Source organism: Bos grunniens, chromosome 1, assembly GCF_055505025.1.
Source record: "Bos grunniens cultivar Pamir isolate PY7600 chromosome 1, Bosgru_T2T1.0, whole genome shotgun sequence".
Classification (NCBI taxonomy): Eukaryota; Metazoa; Chordata; class Mammalia; order Artiodactyla; family Bovidae; genus Bos; species Bos grunniens.
In genome coordinates, this window is record NC_141165.1 from 4364122 (window position 1) to 4385545 (window position 21424).

A 21424-nucleotide genomic window follows, 5' to 3' on the forward strand; every position below is an offset into this window, starting at 1 on the left:
TTGGCTGTTAGTTATGGCTGTTTTCCAAGGCCTCAGGTCCTGGATCATCTCCAAAAGACTCCTATGGCTCAGTGGTAAAGAATCCACCTGCCAATGCAGGAGACACAGGAGATGCAAGTTCGATCCCTGGGTTGGGAAGATCCCCTGGCAGAGGGCATGGCAACCCCCTCCAGTATTCTTGCCTGGAGGATCCCATGGACAGAGGAGCCTGGTGGGCTACGGTCCACAGGGAGGCACAGAGTTGGACACGACTGAGCTCACACGCACACACAGAGGCTCACCATAGATCCTCTCTGTGGGCTGCCTGCCTTCCAGGGCCCCGGCTGCCTCCTTGAGACAGGGCTCTCCCCCAGCACCTCCGGCAGCAGCTCTAGCAGCCTGGCGTCCTCTGTCCACAGACAATGGTATTTCTGCACCTTCACACTGTCGGCTCTCCCAGGAGAGATGAGGCTGAGAACTGCTGAAAAGCTGAGCGATAAACTGGTTTGTCCAGTGCTCATAGATTCTTTGGAGAAGGCAATGGCATCCCACTCCAAACTCTTTCCTGGAAAATCCCATGGACGGAGGAGTGTGGTAGGCTACAGTCCATGGGGTTGCAAAGAGTCGGATGGGACTGAGTGACATCACTTTCACTTTCATAGATTCTTACCTTGTCTCTTATGTCTCTTCCAGAGAGACTAATCTCTTAGTCTCAGTAGAAAATTATTGGTGAATAATTAGGTCAATTATTGACCCAATTAGGTCAAGTCTCCTCCTGCCACCAATCGGGGGTGGACTCCTGTAGAGGCAGCAGGTGGCTCCCAGTGTGGCCGTGTGGCTAGACTTGGGGAATGTGCCGGGTGGGCGATCCAACAGCTGCCCGCCTCCCCCTTAACAGACACTTCTCCACCCTCTGAACAGGGTCACTGGTGCATCTGTACTAGTCATGGCTTGAAAAACAGCTTTTCAGGCTCTTCTGGGCCTTAAGTGAAGCATTAAGCATTGCCACCCTTGGCCAGTTCCTAAAGGAGAAGGGTCAACAGTGCCATCAAGAAGGTCGCCCAGTGAAGTAAAGGTGCCCCACCCGCTGGTCACATTTTACTGTAAAGTTACAAGGCTTTCATAAGTCCAAGCTGCAGTTGAATTGGCCCTGTCATCTTCATTTAGCATTTGTCAAGGGTTCTGGAATATCACCTGACTGTGAGTTAGCTGTATGGTTCAGAAATTTTTAACTCCTCTATGGTTTTTCCAGTGGTCACGTATGGATGTGAGAGTTGGACTGTGAAGAAGGCTGAGCGCCGAAGAATTGATGCCTTTGAAGTGTGGTGTTGGAAAAGACTCTTGAGAGTCCCTTGGACTGCAAGGACATCCAACCAGTCCATTCTGAAGGAGATCAGCCCTGGGATCTCTTTGGAGGGAATGATGCTGAAGCTGAAACTCCAGTACTTTGGCCACCTCATGTGAAGAGTTGACTCATTGGAAAAGACTCTGATGCTGGGAGGGATTGGGGGCAGGAGGAGAAGGGGACGGCAGAGGATGAGATGGCTGGATGGCATCACTGACTTGATGGACGTGAGTCTGAGTGAACTCTGGGAGTTGGTGATGGACAGGGAGGCCTGGCATGCTGCGATTCATGGGGTCGCGAAGAGTCCGACACGACTGAGCGACTGAACTGAACTGAACTGAAGGGCAGAAAACGAAGAGGAACTTTAGAGCCTCTTGATGAGGGTGAAAGAGGGGAGTGAAAAAGCTGGCTTGAAAGTCAACAATAAAAAAAGCTAGGATCGTGGCTTCCAGTCCCATCACTTTACGGCAAATGGAAGGGGTAAAGGTGGAACCAGTGTCAGATTTTATTTTTTTGGCTCCAAAATCACTGCAAATGGTGAGTGCAGCCATGAAATTAAAAGATACTTGCTCCTTGGAAAAAGAACTATGACAAGCCTAGACAGCGTATTAAGAAGCAGAGACATTACTTTCCCAACAAGATCTGTATAGTCAAAGCTATGGTTTTCCTAGTAATCATGTACAGATATGAGGGATGGACCATAAAGAAGGCTGAGCACCAAAGAATTGATGCTTTTGAACTGTGTTGCTGGAGAAGACTCCTGAGAGTCCCTTGGACTGCAAGGAGATCCAATCAGTCCATCCTGAAGGAGATCAGTCTTGGATATTCATTGGAAGGACTGATGCTGAAGTGAAACTCCAATACTTTGGCCACCTGATGTGAAGAGCTGACTCATTTGAAAAGAGCCTGATGCTGGGAAAGATTGAGGGCAGGAGGAGAAGGGGATGACAGAGGATGAAATGGTTGGATTGCACACCGATCTGATGGACATGAGTTTGAGCAAGCTCTGGGAGATAGTGGAGGACAGAGGGGCCTGGCATGCTGCAGTCCATGAGGTTGCAAAGAGTTGGACACAATTTAGCAACTGAACAACAACAATTTTCAAACATGACGCTGATCTCTTCGGGCTGAGCTTGTAAACTATCACTGGGAGTCAAGGAACCATGTCGACTCCGTTCTTAACCCAAAAGAATCAGGTGACCTGCTTTGATTCATGAGAGCAAAGCATATTGGTATAACATAGAGACTTTGGTGATGAGAAAATATCAACATCCCAGACCTGTGCAAAGAACTACCACATCAGCAAAGATCCTCACAATATTAAAGCCATGCTAAGGACACACTTCCCTATTTAAACAGCACATTTCACAGAAGAGGAGGTTGAAACTGCAGAAACATTGAAATAAAGTGAAGTGAAGTCGCTCAGTTGTGTCCGACTTTTTGCAACCCTACGGACTGCAGCCCTCCAGGCTCCTCCATCCATAGGATTTTCCAGGCAAGAGTATTGGAGTGGGTTGCCATTTCCTTCTCCAGGGGATCTTCCCGACCCAGGGATGGAACCTGGGTCTTCCACGTTGTAGGCAGATGCTTTACCATCTGAGCCACCAGGAGATTGCAGAAACATTGGAGACTGGAAATAGGGTTCTAGAATCCTGGAAATATCACCTCCTTGGTTATTGTGCTCAACATAATTATTGAAAATATGCCCAAATCCAGGTGTTTGAAGAATCAGGGCAGGACTTGTAGGCGCTTTGGGCTTTGGCCCAACAAGCGGCATTTCTAACAGAGCCTTTACAGAACAAGCATAAACAGCGTCCACAATCTGTAGGGCTGTGCCCATCAAGCCGCCCACGGCAGTGTCCAGATTTAGTGACTGGTCCCAGGTCGTTTGGTGCCCAACTGGCTTTTTCATGGCCTCTCAGTGCAAAGCGGAAGGCTCCCCTTGAGGTGGGCGTGATAACGTGACCTCCAATGATGTCAAATTCTGGCACAGTGACTGACACACCATCAGCTCGGGCCTGGGGGACTTTCTGATGTTCGTGGGAGTTGCGATTCTAAATTGGCCAGTGGGATTAATGCATTGAGACCAAAGAGGAAATAGATCAGGGCCCCTCTAGGGATGACATCTGCTTTCATTGTGACATAGCACAAAGAGTGTTTGATTCTAACATTGTTGGCTGAAAACTCTCTGTCCCCACAGCGGGACAGCCTCAGGATATTAGGAGAATTTGTGTTGAATATAAACAAGTCTGAAAGAAGAAGATGGTGGTTGAATCTCTTCTTTCCATGGGATGATGAATCTATCTAGATCATTGCTTACTAATGATGGTGAATTCAGTCTTAAAACCCAAACAATAAAGTCTTACAAAATTCAGATGGACGAGTGAAACTCTTGGGAATCAAATCTTCTGACTGCCAGATTTCTCTACTTTTAAATTGATCGCTGTAGATAAAATCAGAACTGAGTCCATAGAGGAGAGGATTTGAATACTATTACCCTATGATGAGGAGAAGGTTGAATTTCTTTGAGAATTAAGTGGAGGCATCTGTTTTGTTTAAATTAAGGGTCTTTAAGTACCAGCCAGGGACTGAGTTGACAGCCATTTCTGTAATAAAGTAATAAATCATGGGGATGTTTAAGGAAGCAAGAAACACCACATTCTTACTTTGTTCAACCAATTAAGCAATAAGCCATCTGGGTCCTTTTGTAAATTACTGTCAAGCACAACTTATACAATTCAATTCAGCCTTTCATTTAATTATATTAATTTATTCCAGCAACTTTAAATACCAAACAATGCCAATACCAATGTTCTTTTTTAAAATAGAAGTCTAGTTTAGCTTTTATTTTTTAATGATTAACACCCTTCCCAAGGTTGTCATGTGAGAATTTTTAGCTCTGTCTCGGCCTCAGGATATTAGGAGAATTTGTGTTGAACATAAACAAGTCTGAAAGAAGAAGATGGTGGCTGAATCTCTTCTTTCCATGGGATGATGAATCTGTCTAGATCAGTGCTATCCCACAGGCCTGTTTTCATGATGGAATGAAATGGAGAGCTATTGGATGGAGAGCTTTTATCTGTGCTCTCCAACACAGTGGCTCTTGAGTCCTTGAAATGTGGCCAGTACTACTGAGGAACTGAGCCTAAATTTTCTTTAATTTTAATGAATTTATGTTTAGATAGCCACATGTGGCCAGTGGCTCTTTGCCCAAGTCTAGAGTATATTCTGAGGAAGGAAAAATACAGCGTGCCATTAACCTCAACAGGTGGAGAAGAGATGCGCAGTATGACGGATATTTTTTGGAAGCCCTCACTTCCTGCTCAGTGTTTGTTATCTGAAACACACTGCATCCCGAGACAGCCCAGAGGAGACCAGCATCTTTGAGGGGAGATTCATATGCTGACCGTGTGAAGAGGGAACTCCATCTGGAAGAGAAATGGGCACCACCTCTTAATCACAGAACCAACCCCACTCAACAACCCTTAAGTCCCATCTAGGTGGGCCAAGTCACAGCAAGAGAGACATCCGGCTTTCACCAGCATGGACTCTGCCCTGAGGAAGATGTGTTCTTCCTATGGCTGAATGTTCAGACGTGGGCCTCTTTGTGGGTAACCAGACATTTCCTGGGGGTTCAGACCCAGCCCTTTCAACCTCATGGACATCAACACCCCACTCTAGTTCCTCTCAAAGGAATTTTGACTCAGATGCTGGCAGTTCCCTCCCAGGGAGATTTGCCTCTTTGCAAAAGTTGCTTGTTCTGATCCAGTCAACGCAAACTTGGTAACAGGACATCAGGAGTTTCTCAACTGTACACACTTCCTTTTAGTGGGAGTGTTCAGTCTAAGCTGACCCAACATCAATGACTATAGAGAAGCGTATTGCATGAGAATCTGATTATAGTTAATCAAGCTAGAGAACAGTGAGGGCAAAGGTGAATGGAGGTAGAAAGTCCCAAGAAAATTCTCATTAACATGAAAACATCTTACTCCAGGTCTACTGACTCTCTGCAGTTGCTAGGCTGAGCTGAAAAGTGGGTAAAAGTCTCTGTAATCCTGTTTTCTCTGAGTAGCTTGCTTCCTTCATCTGAGCTATGGTTCAACCAATGAACATGAAATTTGTCTTCATAAACTTATTCTCAAGTTTTTGGATGTCAGAACTTTGTACCTTCTTCACACTTTAATTTTTATGGTTGTCAACACCGGACAGTCCAGGGTAAGGCAGTTTAGAATAAACTGATCAGTAGGAATCTTGCGTCCTGAAGGTGTTGCCAGGCCTCTGTCCTCTGTTGCTGCTGCTTAGTCGCTCAGTCGTGTCCAGCTCTTTACGACCTCATGGACTCCAGCCTGCCAGGCTCCCCTGTCCATGGAATTTTCCAGGCAAGAATACTGGAGTGGGTTGCTGCTTCCTTCTCCAGGGGATCTTCCCAACCCAGGGATGGAACCTACTTCTTCTGCATTGGCAGGTGGATCCTTTACTACTGAGCCACCAGAGAAGCCCCTTCTTCTTAGTCAGAGATAAAAGGAATTGTACAGTGCTCAGTGGGGGGAAAAAACAAGAATCTTCTGTACCATGCCATGATCATCTACCAGTGATGAAGACAAGGAGACAGTGGGTCCATATTTTTTGTCTAAAAGAGACAGTGGCGGGATATAAGGGGCGGGAAGAAAAGACTTTCCGTATTCACGCATGGAGCTTGCGTTTCTGCTCTCGCCACCGCACACACGTAAACGGCCCGCTTCATGGACGGCACGTGCCGCTGCAGTTCCCCTGGGCTGGGCTGCGACGGCCACGTTTCTGTGTTCCTTCAGAGGGTGGCCTTCACCGTTCATCCACGGTGCTGACGCTGTCAAATCGCCACAGCTGGCTGGCTTTTCCGTCACACTCACGCAAGTACAGATCTTTATTGTTTTCCTGCACCACAGCTTCCATGCATTTCCCAGAGAGAATGTGAACAATCATTCCATTCTGAAAGGAGAGAAGAAAAGGAAAAATGTATATATAAAGAAAACTAGTCAGACCCTCACAATCAGTCAGCAAAGAAAGAAATACCTAGAATTCGTGCTAGTCATTAAGAGAACGATGAAAGGGTTGTCCGCTGGCCTGATAGGGAATTGGAGTATTTTGGCTACTATGTAATATAATTTATGTAGCCCTAAGTTTCCCAGGTGGCTCAGAGGTAAAGAATCCACCTGCCGAGCAGCAGGCACAGGTTGGATCCCTGGGTCAGGAAGATCTCCTGGAGAAGGACATGGCAACCCACTCCAGTGTCCTTGCCTGGGAAATCCCATGGACGGAGGAGCCTGGTGAGCTAGGGTCCGTGGGGTTGCAAAAGAGTCAGACACAACTTCACAACTAAACGGCAACAATATGTAAGATAAAACTTCCCACCTTAACCATTTTTAAGTGTAAAATGTATTTGTGTTAAGTATGTTCACATTGTGATGAGACAGATCTCCAGAACTTTTTCTTCTTTCAAAACGGAAACTCAATACCCATTGAATGAGAACTTCCCTTTCCCCGCTTCCCCTCGGGCCAGGTAACTACCGTTCTATTTTCCGTTTGTATGAGTCTGACTTCTCTATGCACCTCATATTAAGTGTACTCATACAGTACTTGCCTTTTTGTGACCGGCTTATTTCACTTAGAATAATGTCTTCAAGTTTCACCCATGTTGAAGCAAATGACAGGATTTCCTTCTTCCTTAAGATGGAATAATATTCCATTGTATGCACATAGCGTATTTTGTTCATTTATTCATCAATCACTGGACTCTTGGGTTGCTTCCGCCTCTTGACTATTGTGAATAGTGTTGCTATGAACAGTACCTCATTTCTTTTTATGGCTGGATGAGAATACTTTTTTAAAGTCTTACTTTCTAATGCCTGAAAGATGCTGGGTATATCTTAGTCACTAATCTTTTATACATTATGCTTAAATGCGGTTTCTAAATCTATCTTATCCAGAGGCCTTGCTTAGAATGATCCTTTATGATCATTCATAAAGGGCCTTAACTTGGTTTCCACGAATTCTCTGAGCACGTGTGGCCCCCTGAGCCCTGGGCTCACCTGTCACCAGAAACCCAAGAGCTTTGTTCTCAACATTTCTTGTGAGTTCAGCTTAAGTCTTAGACTATATGATTTTCCTCTTTCACAGCCTGCTTTAAGAGCACTGATGCATGGAGTTCTGATTAGTTATTTAACCTCCACTATTTCTAAGCAAAAGGTGAAGATAAGACATTTTAAAAAGATGTGTGTATTAATTTGTTTTTTCATGTCCTTACACCCTAGCTCACGTCAGAAGGGATTTGAGGTGAAGGAAAAACAATGTAGACAGTTGTTAATACTGTCTCCTTCCAACCCTTAAAGTGCTCACTCTGCCTAAATACTTAGACTCCTCCTAGTTCCTCTTTATTGGATGCTGACCTCTAGAAAGGAGCTAGAGCCTCTCTCTGGGGTAACGGGAATTCAAGTCTTATGAAAATGATGAAACGCTCAGCACGAAATTAGCAAAGGAAGAAAGTACGATCTACACCATCATCTATTTGGTTGTGGAACAGGAGGTGGGCCTTTCCTCTGCTCCTAAAAGCACACCACCGACGGGGTTTGACAGTGTCTGTAACATGCCCCACAGTCCTACTCGAGGCCTAAAGCGGATAAACTTTAAAGCTAGGGGGTCTCCACTTTCCAGTGCATGAAGACTGAGTGACACAGAGACCTGGGAAATTAGTACCTTTCTGGATGCTGGCGGATAACTCGGCTGCAAGGTTGGCTTCACCGCCCTCCGAGGCCTTAGTGCCAAGCCACTAAGTTCAGCCCCAGGGACACAGGCTTGTGCGGTAATACTTGACCTCTCGGAAGAGGCAGACACGTGCCCGCCAGCGGCCCCGTGAGCTCCTCCTGGGTGGGTCACTCACCTCCTGGTGGTCCCAGTGCTGCTGGTGGATGGCACGGCCCCCCTCGGTGCAGTTCTGGAGAATCACCTGCTCTCGCCTGACGTCAAAGCACAGGTGCCCTGGGCCGCCATAGCGGATGGTGCTCCGGCCTGTGTGCTCCAGGCGCTGGGACAGGGGAATGGCCGTTAGCACCGCTAGAAGGAGACCCTGTCCAAAGCTGGATAAGGGAAGGAGAGCTCACCGCAACAGGGCCGAGGTCTGGGGGCAAGCTTCAGATTCCGCTGGAGTCAACAAGGCTCTGTCTCATAGTCAGGTTCACAGATACCAAGCTGGACTAGCCCTGACCTCTGACACCGCCGCACTCCAGTTACCGTGACACTCACATTTATACATTCTGACAGTCTTCTCCCTTATTCTATTTACCGCAACATAGGCGAAGCCATCAGGCTTCCCTCATAGCTTAGCTGGTAAAGAATGCACCTGCAATGCAGGAGATCCCAGTTCAATTCCCAGGTTGGGAAGATCCGCTGGAGAAGGGATAGGCTACCTACTCCAGTATTCTTGGGCTTCCCTGGTGGCTCAGCTGGTAAAGAATCCGCCTCCAATGCGGGAGACCTGGGTTCAATGCCTGGGCTGGGGAGATCCCCTGGAGAAGGGAAAGGCTACCCGCTCCAGTCTTCTGGCCTGGAGAAGTCCATGGACTGCATAGTCCACGGGGTCGCAAAGAGCCAGGCAGGACTGAGCGACCCTCACTTTCCTTTCACTTCCAGGTGAAGCCATGCAGGATGCCCTGTGTTTTGTGAGGGTCCCTGGAGATTTCTCTTTGCTATAAACTTAGTTCCTTATACATAAAAGAGTGTGTTTCTTCTTATTCTTAATACAACATATGGTGGTTTCAGCTTAGCAAGTTCACAGTTTTTCTTGATACAGAAGCCGTTGCTAATCCCCACCTTCCCACCAAGAATCTTGGTGGTGGTTTAGTCACTAAGTTGGGTCTGATTCTTGCGACCCTGGGGACTGGGAACCTACCAGGATCCTCTGTCCATGGGATTCTCCAGGCAAGAATACTGGAGTGGGTTGCCATGTCCTTCTCCAGGGGACTCTTCCCAGGAATCGAACCCAGGACTCCTGCACTGCAGGCAGATTCTTTACCAACTGAGCTACAAGGGAAGCCCAAGAATCTTAACTCCCAAACCTAACATTCCTCTTGCATGAGGGAGACCATTATCCCTACTTGCAGATGAGGAAACCAAGACCCAGAGAGGTTAAGAAGCCTGCCTGAAGTCACACAGCCAGAAGGTGAGGTGCGTCCACGGTCATAAAGCCTCCTCACCTACCGCTCTCTCTCTGTCCTCTGGGCCAGGAGTGCCCATTGGTGATTCTAGAACACTGGTAGACAGTAAAACCAGAAGGGGACAAAGGGATCCTGATTGCCTGCTTCCCGACAAGCCCTGCGGGCCCAAGGCCTTCGCCTGGGGTCCCAGAGCCTCGCTGGTCCTGCCTGCAGGGCTGAACCCTTGAAAGCATTTTCTTGCTTTGGCCCCAGGCTCTCGGGGGCTTATCTGACTCAGTATCTCCAGGAACTCACACTTTATTGTTCGCTTTTAATATAGGCCTTTGGGGTAGAAGAGCTTAATGCAACAGCCCCATCACAGGCTCAAAGCAGAAAGACTTGGGGGTGGGCTAGACTTTTTAGGATATCATCCAAGCTGTGAAAAGAAGTGAACCCCCCCAACCCTCGGCCAAAGTCACAGGGGCGTCCCATTACCTGGGCAGGTATTTGTATGATGGGAATTTGAAGAGAAGAAATACCCTCCCACAGAAGCCCTTCCTGATAAGCCAGGAGCCCACATGATGCTGGAAGCACCCTCTGCCTCTAACCTCCCCCTCACTCGGCGAGGATCTCCTAGTCTGTCCCGCCAGCCGCGTGCGCCCACCTGCAGGACCTCAGGTCAAGGAGACCCTCCCCCTGTGGGAGAGTGCCTGCCCCGGTCGTGTTCACCGTCCCTCTTTGGCCGCGCCTCGGGTCATAAGCTGGAGAAGGAAATGGCAGCCCACCCCAGTATTCTTGCCTAGAGAATACCATGGACAGAGGAGTCTGGTGGGCTCTGTCCGGGGTCACAGAGTCGGACACGACTGAAGCGACTTAGCAGCCACAGCAGCAGCAGCAGCGGGTCATAAGCTTCTGTTGTCCTGGGGTGGCCAGCCCTTCCGGCTACCCCGGGGTCCAGCCTCGCTGCGGAGGGAGCCCCCAAGAATCCGTGGACAGACGGTCTCCAGTGCACCCGCCCCTGGAGAGCTGTTCCCCTCCCTTCCCCAGGGGCATTTCCACCCTCTGCCTCCCTTCTGACTGTGGAGTGCAAGTCCTTTTCCCTGAGGAAGGAGTTTCACAGACCACATGCTGAGTGCTGAATGAAGCTGCTCCTCGGAGACCTGCAGCCAGCTGGGTGACCCCTCCTCCGGCAAGTGGGGCGGGGGCGCTGAGGCCACGAGGCTGTCTGCCCAAATCCAGCCCTTTCTCCCACCACACACACACACACACACACACGGCTGTTGTGTTGCCCTAAGAGCCCCCTCTGGCCTGGAAGTCTTGGCCCCCAGAGGTCCGTATTAAATGCCTGAAAGACGCAGCGTATCTACTCGGGCAGGACTCAGTGCCAGCAGCTCGGAATCTCAGGAACAGTCACAGTCACAGGTCTGAGGCACCGCTGTAAACGGGGGGCGCTTTCTGGGGTCTCCTCGCTCCCTCGGGGCTTCTGTGCCCACAGACCCTGCTTGGTAACCCGCTGTCCCTGTCTCTGGTTCTAGTTGGCTAATGGTCTTGAACTGGTCTTGAACTGGTTTTGAAAAAGTGCCCTGGTGGGAATTTGTCTGCACATAAGTTTTCTTTGATCTCCAATTATAGATTTTTAATTTAAATGATGAACTTTTCCATTTTGTAAATAAGTTCATTTGCATCATCTTTTAGATTCCATACATAAGAGATATCTTAAGGTATTTGTCTTTCTCTGACTTACTTCAGTTAGCATGTTTACAAACCAGGAACAGACCCACATTCAGAGAAGACAAATTTATGCTTACCAAAGGGAAAAAGGTGGGGGAACAGATAAATTAGGAGTTTGGGATTAGCAGACACGAACTACTATACATAAAATAGATAAACAGCAAGGCCCTACTGTATAGCACAGGGATCTATATTCAATGTCCTGTAATAAGCTACAACAGGAAAGAATCCGAAAAAGAATATAAATATGTATATATGTAGAACTGAATCACTTTGCTATACACCAGAAGCTAAGACAACATTGTAGATCAACTACACTCCAATAATAGAGAAGGCAATGGCACCCCACTCCAGTACTCTTGCCTGGAAAATCCCATGGACGGAGGAGCCTGGTGGGCTGCAGTCCATGGGGTCGCCAAGAGTCGGACATGACTGAGCGGCTTCACTTTGACTTTTCACTTTCATGCATTGGAGAAGGAAATGGCAACCCACTCCAGTGTTCTTGCCTGGAGAATCCCAGGGATGGGGGAGCCTGGTGGGCTGCTGTCTATGGGGTCGCACAGAGTCAGACACGACTGAAGCGTCTTAGCAGCAGTAGCAGCAGCACACTCCAATAAAAAGAAAAAGAGGAAATTCCCTAGCAGGGCAGAGGTGGGGATTCCACGCTTCCCCTGTAGGGGGCATGGGTTTGATCCTTAGTTGGGGAAGTAAGATCCTGCACACTGTGAGGCTTGGCCAGTAAGTAAACTTTTTTTTTTTTTTTTTAATGGGAGTCTTTTTCATGAATTCTGGATTTCCAGTGTCTTTTATGTTTTTGGATGATCTCGTAATACTGGATCCACTTCCACACAAGACAAGAGACATGCATGTGGCAGGGGCAGGCGCTCCTCAGTGAGAACAGCCTCTGCCCACCTCCCTGTGCCCACTGCCCCTTACCCACCGCGATTCTGGAGACACCTGCCTTGGTCACCCCTGGGCTAGCCGCCCTCCAAGTCTCTGTTTCCTTTTCTGTCAGCCGAACGCACTGGCTAAACAGCCCGACCCTTTCCCTTGAGCTCAGAGGCTCGCCTTCTCTGACGGCTCCACATCTGGGCTAGGGGCTGGGGACAGGTTGGGGGGCGGGTCACAAAAGTGGGGGACCAGGCATAGTGAAGGACGCGGGACCCGGGAAAGGAGAGGCCCCCAGAGGAAGAGAGGGGCACCCCGGCAAAGACCCCCTGGGGGTCTGAGAGCGCTGGCCACCCACCTGCTGCGGCTCACCGTCCCTGCAGGGGGCCAGCATCACGGCACAGCCCGGGGCCGCCTCCTGCCCCGCGCAGTCCGCGCAGAAGCCCAGTCCAGTGTTGTGGAGCTGTAAGCAGACACACGGGGGTGAATCCCACCCTCCGCGCAAAGATGCCCTCTGTCAGCAGCGTTCCCCTCCTTCCCTCTCTGCAGTGACGCTCAAGGCCCACGTGGGGGCCACAGAAGCGAGGGAGGTCAAGCTCAAGCCAGCGATCCTAAGGGCCGGGCCTCCTGAAGGAGGTGGACGCACCCCAGGGTGAGGGGCCCTGTGGTGGGTTGCAGCACAGCCCAGCCATCCCTCAGGGAGGCCCCGCTGGGCCGGGCCTGGGCGCCCGGGGTTGGGGGAGAGCCAGGCCCTGGCTGGGGAAGCCACTCAGCCCGTTTCCTCCTCTGCCCTTTGTCTTTCTCATGCCTTGCCTTTCCGGAGAACCTGGGCCTGCGTTCCAGTGGGTACAGCTCGGGGTAGACGTTGGCCAGAAACCAGTGGAAGGTCCGGCAGCCCAACCTCCTCTGCAGCTGCTGGCGCTCTGTGCAGTCCGGCTTCTCAGCCTGGGGAGGGGGGAGACACAGGCGGCAGCATGAAGAAAGCGGCTTTACATCAGAGCTCACGTAGGGGAGGGACGGGGTCTGGGAGGGAGCTGAGGGGGGCGGACAGCGCGCGTGACCGTGGGCCGCGTCCCGCGCCAAGCAGTGTTCACGTGTCCTGCCAGCAGAACTGTGCTGAGTGGTCGTGGGCCAGTTGAAAATGCCCTGTTTGTGGACATTTAATCAAATGTTTGAAGGGTTTGTTTTTCTGGGCCTTTGAGGGGAGGTCCTTTACCTTTAGGCTTCTATTTGTTTCACGTCTTGGGGTAATTGCATAGCCCTGAGCACTTTCCCTGGATGAAAGGGCCCTCGGGGCCCATCTCAACAATTACTCCCCACCCAGTTTTTCCTCTGGGCCCAGGATGAACGGTCGCAGCCTTAGATGTGATGACAGACTGTCCCATGATGACAGACCCCGCGCCACAGACATCCGGGGACTCGAGGCCACAGACATCCGGGGATTCGAGGCCACAGACATCCGGGGATTCGAGCTGTGAGCACTTCCCCCTCCCACTGCTCCCCCCACCCCCCGCCCCGCCCAGACGCTGGGAGAGACAGAGGACAACCCCACCGGGAGAGGGAACCCCTTGAGAGGGCCCCCATGGAAGTACCAGCTGGAAGCTTCTATTTGCCCTTCAAGGCAGAGGGGAGGTGCTTCTGGCCCAGCCTCCAGCTGCGGAGGGGGCCCTGGGTGGGCACAGAAGCCTCTGCTGGGCTCCCCCCTCTTACCTTGCTCAGGGACAAGGCCTCTGGACTCTGCTTGTAGAAGGTTTCTTTGAAGGAGTCCAGCCAGGTCTCAGCGATGCGGACCTTGTTCTGCAGGGTGGCCTCCTGCTCAAGCTGGGAGTGGGCATCTTCATTTTGGTAGAGGTACCCCACCCGGGAGCAGGGCAGGATTTCCACGGAGCCCCCACAGAGCCAGGTCTGCCAGGAAAGGAGAAAACACACATCTCTGTGCTCCTCTCCAGGGACGTGGGACGCGAGGGACCCTGGGAGGAGCTGGCAAAATGCCTGGGGCATCACGAGTGCACAGTGACGCTAGTTCTCAGGGTGGAACAGTTTCCTGATCTGAGAGTTCTGGGCAAGGGGGACAGGTGGGGAGAACCAGGGCGGTGGTCCCAGGCCAGGACCTGTGGGTTGAGGGGTCACACCCCGGCAACAACGGGAGACAGTGGAAACAGTGGCAGACTTCATTTTTGGGGGGCTCCAAAATCACTGAAGTCAAGTGGGCCTTAGAAAGCATCACTACGAACAAAGCTAGTGGAGGTAATGGAATTCCAGTTGAGCTATTCCAAATCCTGAAAGATGATGCTGTGAAAGTGCTGCACTCAATATGCCAGCAAATTTGGAACACTCAGCAGTGGCCACAGGACTGGAAAAGATCAGTTTTCATTCAAACCCCAAGAAAGGCAATGCCAAAGAATGCTCAAACTACCACACAATTGCACTCATCTCACATGCTAGTAAAGTAATGCTCAAAATTCTCCAAGCCAGGCTTCAACAGTACATGAACTGTGAATTTCCAGATGTTCAAGCTGGTTTTAGAAAAGGCAGAGGAACCAGAGATCAAATTGCCAATATCCGCTGGATCATGGAAAAAGCAAGAGAGTTCCAGAAAAACATCTATTTATGCTTTATTGACTATGCCAAAGCCTTTGACTGTGTGCATCACAATAAACTGTGCAAAATTCTGAAAGAGATGGGAATACCAGACCACCTGATCTGCCTCTTGAGAAATGTGTATGCAGGTCAGGAAGCAACAGTTAGAACTGGACATGGAACAACAGACTGGTTCCAAATAGGAAAAGGAGTACGTCAAGGCTGTATATTGTCACCCTGCTTATTTAACTTATATGCAGAGTACATCATGAGAAACGCTGGACTGGAAGAAGCACAAGCTGGAATCAAGATTGCCAGGAGAAATATCAATAACCTCAGATATGCAGATGACACTACCCTTACGGCAGAAAGTGAAGAGGAATTAAAAAGCCTCTTGATGAAAGTGAAAGTGGAGAGTGAAAAAGTTGGCTTAAAGCTCAATGTTCAGAAAACAAAGATCATGGCATCCGGTCCCATCACTTCATGGGAAATAGATGGGGAAACAGTGGAAACAGTGTCAGACTTTACTTTTCTGGGTTCCCAAATCACCGCATATGGTGACTGCAGCCATGAAATTAAGATGCTTACTCCTTGGAAGGAAAGTTATGACCAACCTAGATAGCATATTCAAGAGCAGAGACATTACTTTGCCAACAAAGGTCTGTCTAGTCAAGGCTATGGTTTTTCCTGTGGTCATGTATGGATGTGAGAGTTGGACTGTGAAGAAGGCTGAGCGCCGAAGAATTGATGCTTTTGAATTGTGGTGTTGGAGAAGACTCTTGAGAGTCCCTTGGACTGCAAGGAGATCCAATCAGTCCATTCTGAAGGAGATCAGCCCTGGGATTTCTTTGGAAAGACTGATGGTAAAGCTGAAACTCCAGTACTTTGGCCACCTCATGCGAAGAGTTGACTCATTGGAAAAGACTCTGATGTTGGGAGGGATTGGGGGCAGGAGGAGAAGGGGACGACAGAGGATGAGATGGCTGGATGGCATCACTGACTCGATGGACATAAGTTTGAGTGAACTCTGGGAGTTGGTGATAGACAGGAAGGCCTGATGTGCTGTGATTCATGGGGTCGCAAAGAGTCGGACACGACTGAGCGACTGATCTGATCTGAAAATCACTGCAGATGGTGACTGCAGCCATGAAATTATAATACGCTTACTGCTTGGAAGGAAAGTTATGACCAATCTAGACAGCATATTAAAAAGCAGAGACATTACTTTGACAACAAAGTCTGTCTAGTCAAGCCTATGGTTTTTCCACTGGTCATGAATGGATGTGAGAGTTGGACCATAAAGAAAGCTGAGCGCTGAAGAATTGATGCTTTTGAACTGTGGTGTTGGAGAAGACTCTTCAGAGTCCCTTGGACTGCAAAGAGATCCAACCAGTCCATCCTAAAGGAAATCAACCCTGAGTGTTCATTGGAGGGACTGATGCTGAAGCTGAAACTCCAATACTTTGGCCACCTGATGCAAAGAGCTGACTCATTAGAAAAGACCCTGATGCTGGGAAAGGTTGAAGGCAGGAGGAAAAGGGGATGACAGAGGATGAGATGGTTGGATGGCATCACCAACTCAATGGACATGAGTTTGGGTGAATTCCGGGAGTTGGTGATGGACAGGGAGGCCTGGCATGCTGCACTCCATGGGGTCGATGAGTCAGACACGACTGAGCCACTGAACTGAACCCCTGCAACTGCCTGAATGTCCCTGCCCTGCTCCTGAAACACATGCCCAGATTCAGCACTTAGAGGATGCGTCTGTGCTGTTAACACCTGGACTCTCCCAAGGCTGCTTCCTGGGGAGAAAGAGTACCCCTAGTGGCCAGGGAATCTCTAAAAGTTTGTGAAGTCTCCTGCTGCAAAGTTACCAGAAGCCATTCCTGTGGAGATCAAAGCAAGCTTTCCTCAGTCTTTCCTACTTCTGGGAGTTTCCCTGCTCTCCACTCACTCCTACTCCCAAGTGCCTGGAGTTCATCCGACAGGAAGTCTCTTATTCCCTACTTGGGAATAAAGAGGAAAGCGAAAACCTGCCTAGGATAGGCAGAACCAAAAGGCACCAAGCAGGCAAACCACGGGCTTTCCAAACTGTGTGCCAAGGCACCCCAGGGTGCCAGAGCAAACCCAGACGGCTGAGTGGGCTGTTTCCAACGTTCAGGAGAAACACAATGACACCTGTTGGATGTTCTGCAAACTGATTTCAGCCTCAGATTGCTGTACTTTCAATGCTCTATGTCTTCGCTGGGTTGGGTTTTCAGGGGTTGCTGTGGTGAAAAACCAGGCTAAAAATCAATGAGGAAATGAGGGTGGTGGGTCCAATCTGATCCAAGGCTTGAGAAATTGTGTGGTGCACAGTGGGGCTACGCTGTTTGGACAAATACTTATTAACTTATTAAGTTGTTTAGTCACTAAGTCGTGTCTGACTCTTGCGACCCCATGGACAAAGAAGCCTGACAGGCTGTAGTCCATGGGATTCTCCAGGCAAGAATACTGAAGTGGGTGGCCATTTCCTTCTCCAGGGGATCTTCCAAACCCAGGAATCAAACCTGGGTCTCCTGCATTGTAGGCGGATTCTTTACCAACTGAGCTACAAGGGAAGCCCCATTACGTTGTTCGGATCAAACTAAGCACACAGAACTGTGTGGCATTTGCTTCGGCCAGTGGGCATGGTGAAAACTCTCCAGGTGCTAAGGCTGCTGGCCTCGGAGGACGTCTAGGAAGTTCTGCGTCAGGCGGAGATGACTGAAGACATGCTTTTTCCTATGAGCGGGCTCAACAAGTGGGTTCAGGAGGGAGACTGTGATGAAGTCAAGAGAGAGGACAGAGCGGGAGAAAGCAGGGTGGGACACCTCCCTGATGATGACTCTGTGTTTGTCTGAAGCAGCATCCTTGACCTCCAAGCTGTGACCCTACCCATGGCTCCAGAGAACCTCTGGGGCCTCCCGCGGCCCAGGACGTACCTTAAGAGACAGCTCGAGGTTTCCGCCTCCCTGCAGTGACAGGAGAGGGTCGTACGCTCCGGTGTTTTGGAAGTAATGTCGGTCCACGGCCACCACCCCGCCAGGCACCACGGGGCTTCTGGGAAGAGAAGGTGGGAACAGACAGCAGTTCAGAACCCGGAGTGCCTGGGGGTGGGGACAGCAGGTGGGGATGCTCCAGGGGCCCAGAGAATGGGCTCGGGGCTCAGTCAGACCTCAAGGCTTTTAGTTGCGAGACTGGAGCCAAGTGAGCATGTCACAAGTCCCGGGGTTTCATGAAAGGAGAGCTCCGGCCGCCTGGACCTTTTATACCGCATCCTGGGACTCTGCTTCTTCAGGGAGGGCCCCCTCTCTGGTGACGTCTTTGGGAAGAAGACCTTGGTTAAAATAAGATGCCCTGAGGGCAGCAGCACCAGGCCTGGACCAAAGCGGCCAGCGGGCCTCTTCCTGCGCTCACTCTTGACCTCACACTCTTATCTGCTTCACGATCACGCACCCCCTAAGACGAATTCCGCAGGGACTCTGGAATAGATAGGTCCCCAGCCGCTCTGGGGGAAATACACGTGCCTTAAAAACACAGAAAGCTGGAATCCCTGAGTGAGGGAATTAGGATGACAGCAACATCCTTTAGAAGAGCTTACCTGAGGAGGACAGAGCCAGAGCCTTCGGAATCAGAATCTCTTCATTCAAAAGAGCACACATTTCACTATGGCCAAACTCTGGGTATGCCTCAGGAGTGGATGACTCAGAGTTCAGATTTTTTTAATTACCAAGACAATAGTTTTACATGAACAAAACTACTGACATTTGGGCTATTAAAAACATGAAGTTATACCACACTAAAAACCAGTAGTGTAGTTATTTCCAGTTTTACCACTTACAATTTGTAAGATCTTGGATGAGATAGATGACCACTCTGGGCTCAATTTCATCACCTCTAACTGGGGACAATAACAGTGCTTCATAATAAGAGTTTTGGGGGACTAAAAGAAATGTCACGTGAAGTACATTTGCTTGCCAAAACCCAAAGATCTCTGAAACTCAAGTGCTTTCTCATGATGCCTTTGGCAGCAAGCCCTGTCCTGAACTGACATGGGTATCTGTATAGCCTTTATGTGCCTGGCAATGACAGATTGTATTTAAAACTTGTCTGTAAAACACAGCAGAGTGGAGCCACGAAGAGCACTGTGGCAGGAGGCTGGCCTCCAAGTTTAACCTTGGCTCTACCGCTTAACAACTTCATGCAACTGGGCAACCTCTGGAGGCTTCATCTCTAATTTAATCTCTGTGTACCTCCATTTTCACATGTGGGAAATGGGACTAATAATAGTAATTAGTAACAGTAACTGCTGCACCGAATTATGTGCGTGCTAAGTCACTCCAGTCGTGTCGGGCTCTGCGTGACCCTGTGGACTGAAGCCCACCAGTCTCCTCTGTCCATGGGATTCTCCAGGCAAGAAAATGAGTGGGTTGCCATGCCCTCCTCCAGGGGATCTTCATGACCCAGGGATCCAACCTGTGTCTCCTGCGTCTCCTGCATTGGCAGGCAGGTTCTTACCCCTGAGCCAGCTGATATGTATAATATGTTTATAGCATTAACTAAGCACATGTTCAATAAATATCACTTAATACTATCATTTGCAAATGTACAGATGATGATATCCTTTCTGGAATTTTCTTGGCATCTGTATATAATCAGTACCCAACATCATCCTAATTCCTCTTTCATGCTCTCTCACCAGACTGATGAGAGAAGCCATGAAGTCAGAGTATCCAGGGTGGGGAAGACACAGTTAAAAATGTACTAATGTGTGTGAAAAGAGATCTGGGCCCTGCACAGGGAGCCTGAGGCCTCCACAGGGGCCGGGTAGCAGCTGGGTCTCAGGGAAGGAGCAGCCACCCTGGGCAAAGGTGACTGGATTCTCCTTGGCTGGAACAGGAGAGGCGCCGACTTTGGCCAATGGTAGGTCAAACTGGGTGGGTCAAAGTGACTACAGTGACCTTGGGCATCAGAGAGACCCTGAGGCCTAAAAGAAGATTCCAGAGAGGACTGGTGCCTGGAGTCAAGGAGCCTTTGCCTCAGGTTGGGCAAAGGTCATCTGAGAAGTCTGTTCTCTTGAATGGAATCCCTTGGCTTTGGCTGGAGCAGAATAAATTTCTCCCTCAGGCAGGCCCCTCTCTTAACTTTCTGTGGACCCACCTATCCAGCACTCCTCATAATGCTGAGATCTACCATCCTCCCGCACCATAACTCAGACAGGTCCAGAAACTTCTCTTTCGATTTTTTGGGTTCACAGCCCTCAGGAGAGTGTCTGGCATGAAACAGGGGCTTAGAGGCACTGACAGGCCAGTAATGAAGTCAGATAGAGTTAGCTCCCTGTGCTTTCAGGATGCACACCTATGACGGAAGGAGGTAAAACATGGCTGGTTCTGCACCCCATCCCTTACACCTGCATCTCAGCACCATGACCCTTCCCCACTTGGGATACGAGACCTGAGGTTGTTATGGGCGGGTTCCAGACTGAATGTCTGTGTCCCTCCCAAATTAACCTGTCAAAGCCCTAACCCGCAGTGTATTGTATTTGGAGATAGGGCCTCCGAAGAAGTAATTAAGGCTAAATGAGGTCCAGCAACAGGAGAAAATAAATCTCATATTGGTTAAGCCGCCCAACCTGTGGTTTTTTGTTATAACCGCTGAGCTGACTACAACATGGCCCCAAAACCAAGAACAAAGACAGCAGGCTCTGAGTTTTCAAGTCTAACAGCAAACCTGCAGTCTAGGCCTAAGGTGAGGGCTCATCCTCACAGAGCCAGGATTTTCTATGCCCAAACTAGATAAGATCCTCCGGCCCGGGGAGAGAAGATAGAGCCTGTGGGGAGACCGAGACACAGAGATTCAGGTAGATCCCCGAGAAGGATCTCGTATCCACCGTGACACCTTCAGGGCAATTCCTGGAGGAGGAGGATCCCTTGCTTGTTGTTTGGAGATCAGACAGTAGAGGGTACAAAGCCCACTTCTCAGCTGGCTGTGCTGGGAGTTCAGGACCCCCCTGATGGCCCTTGGCCCTAGGAGATAGGGTCTAGGTGGTACCCAGGGAGGCAGGTGGTAGATGCAGTGCCTTAGAGGCTCCTGGACCATCAGCATGCCAGTGTGGGCCGGAAGAAGATGTGGGACTTCGGCAGAAGCCATGTGGAGGGTGCAGGCCAGTGGGACCCCCGTGCCAGCCCCCCTCTGTGGCCACAGCCAGTGAAAGTGCACATGTATGGTGAATCTGACACAGGACTGCCAGAGCCTGAAGTGGAGCCCTTCCTTCCCACCAACATCCCCCATGGAAGCCAAGAGCCCAAAGTCCACCCCAGAGGGATGGGAGGGTGGACACGCCTGGATGACAGATTCAGTGACGAGAGGACTAAGCTATCACTGAACCTAATTTGTCCAAAAGTTTTCTGCCATTAGGAAACAGGGATCAAGAGGAAAATTACCTAAGTTCAGTTAGTAGAAAATAAAAAAAATATTTCTTATGTATCTTGGTGGCTGAGGTCAGCTGTTAGAGTCATACGCTCTCGGGCAGACACGGGGAAGCCCTGGTTGTGACTAACACCTCACTTTTAGAGTCATACGCTCTCGGGCAGACGCGAGGAAGCCCTGGTTGTGACTAACACCTCACTTTGTGTCCATAGACTAGGCACATGGAAACAGCTTAGGTGACTGCTTGGTGCTGGGCAGGTCAGCGGCGCCAGAATCCTTGTTC

General features: G+C 49.8%; 1 protein-coding gene across 3 annotated transcripts in view; it reads right to left on the reverse strand.

Moving 5' to 3' along the window:
- Positions 1-4061: 4061 nt before the first annotated feature.
- Positions 4062-21424, reverse strand: part of GALNT15 (polypeptide N-acetylgalactosaminyltransferase 15) — a 47418-nt gene continuing 30055 nt past the window's right edge. For 2 of the 3 annotated variants that reach the window (XM_086395084.1, XM_086395216.1), the window contains 6 exons: positions 17655-17772; positions 13822-14016; positions 12925-13056; positions 12470-12574; positions 8241-8384; positions 4062-6292 (listed from right to left, as the gene is read on the reverse strand). In XM_086395084.1, the coding sequence (XP_086251210.1) occupies positions 6146-6292; positions 8241-8384; positions 12470-12574; positions 12925-13056; positions 13822-14016; positions 17655-17772 (841 nt within the window). In that variant the 3' untranslated portion in view covers positions 4062-6145. Of the gene's footprint in view, positions 6293-8240; positions 8385-12469; positions 12575-12919; positions 13057-13821; positions 14017-17654; positions 17773-21424 lie in introns of all 3 variants that reach the window. The other variant, XR_015161965.1, reaches the window with a different exon arrangement.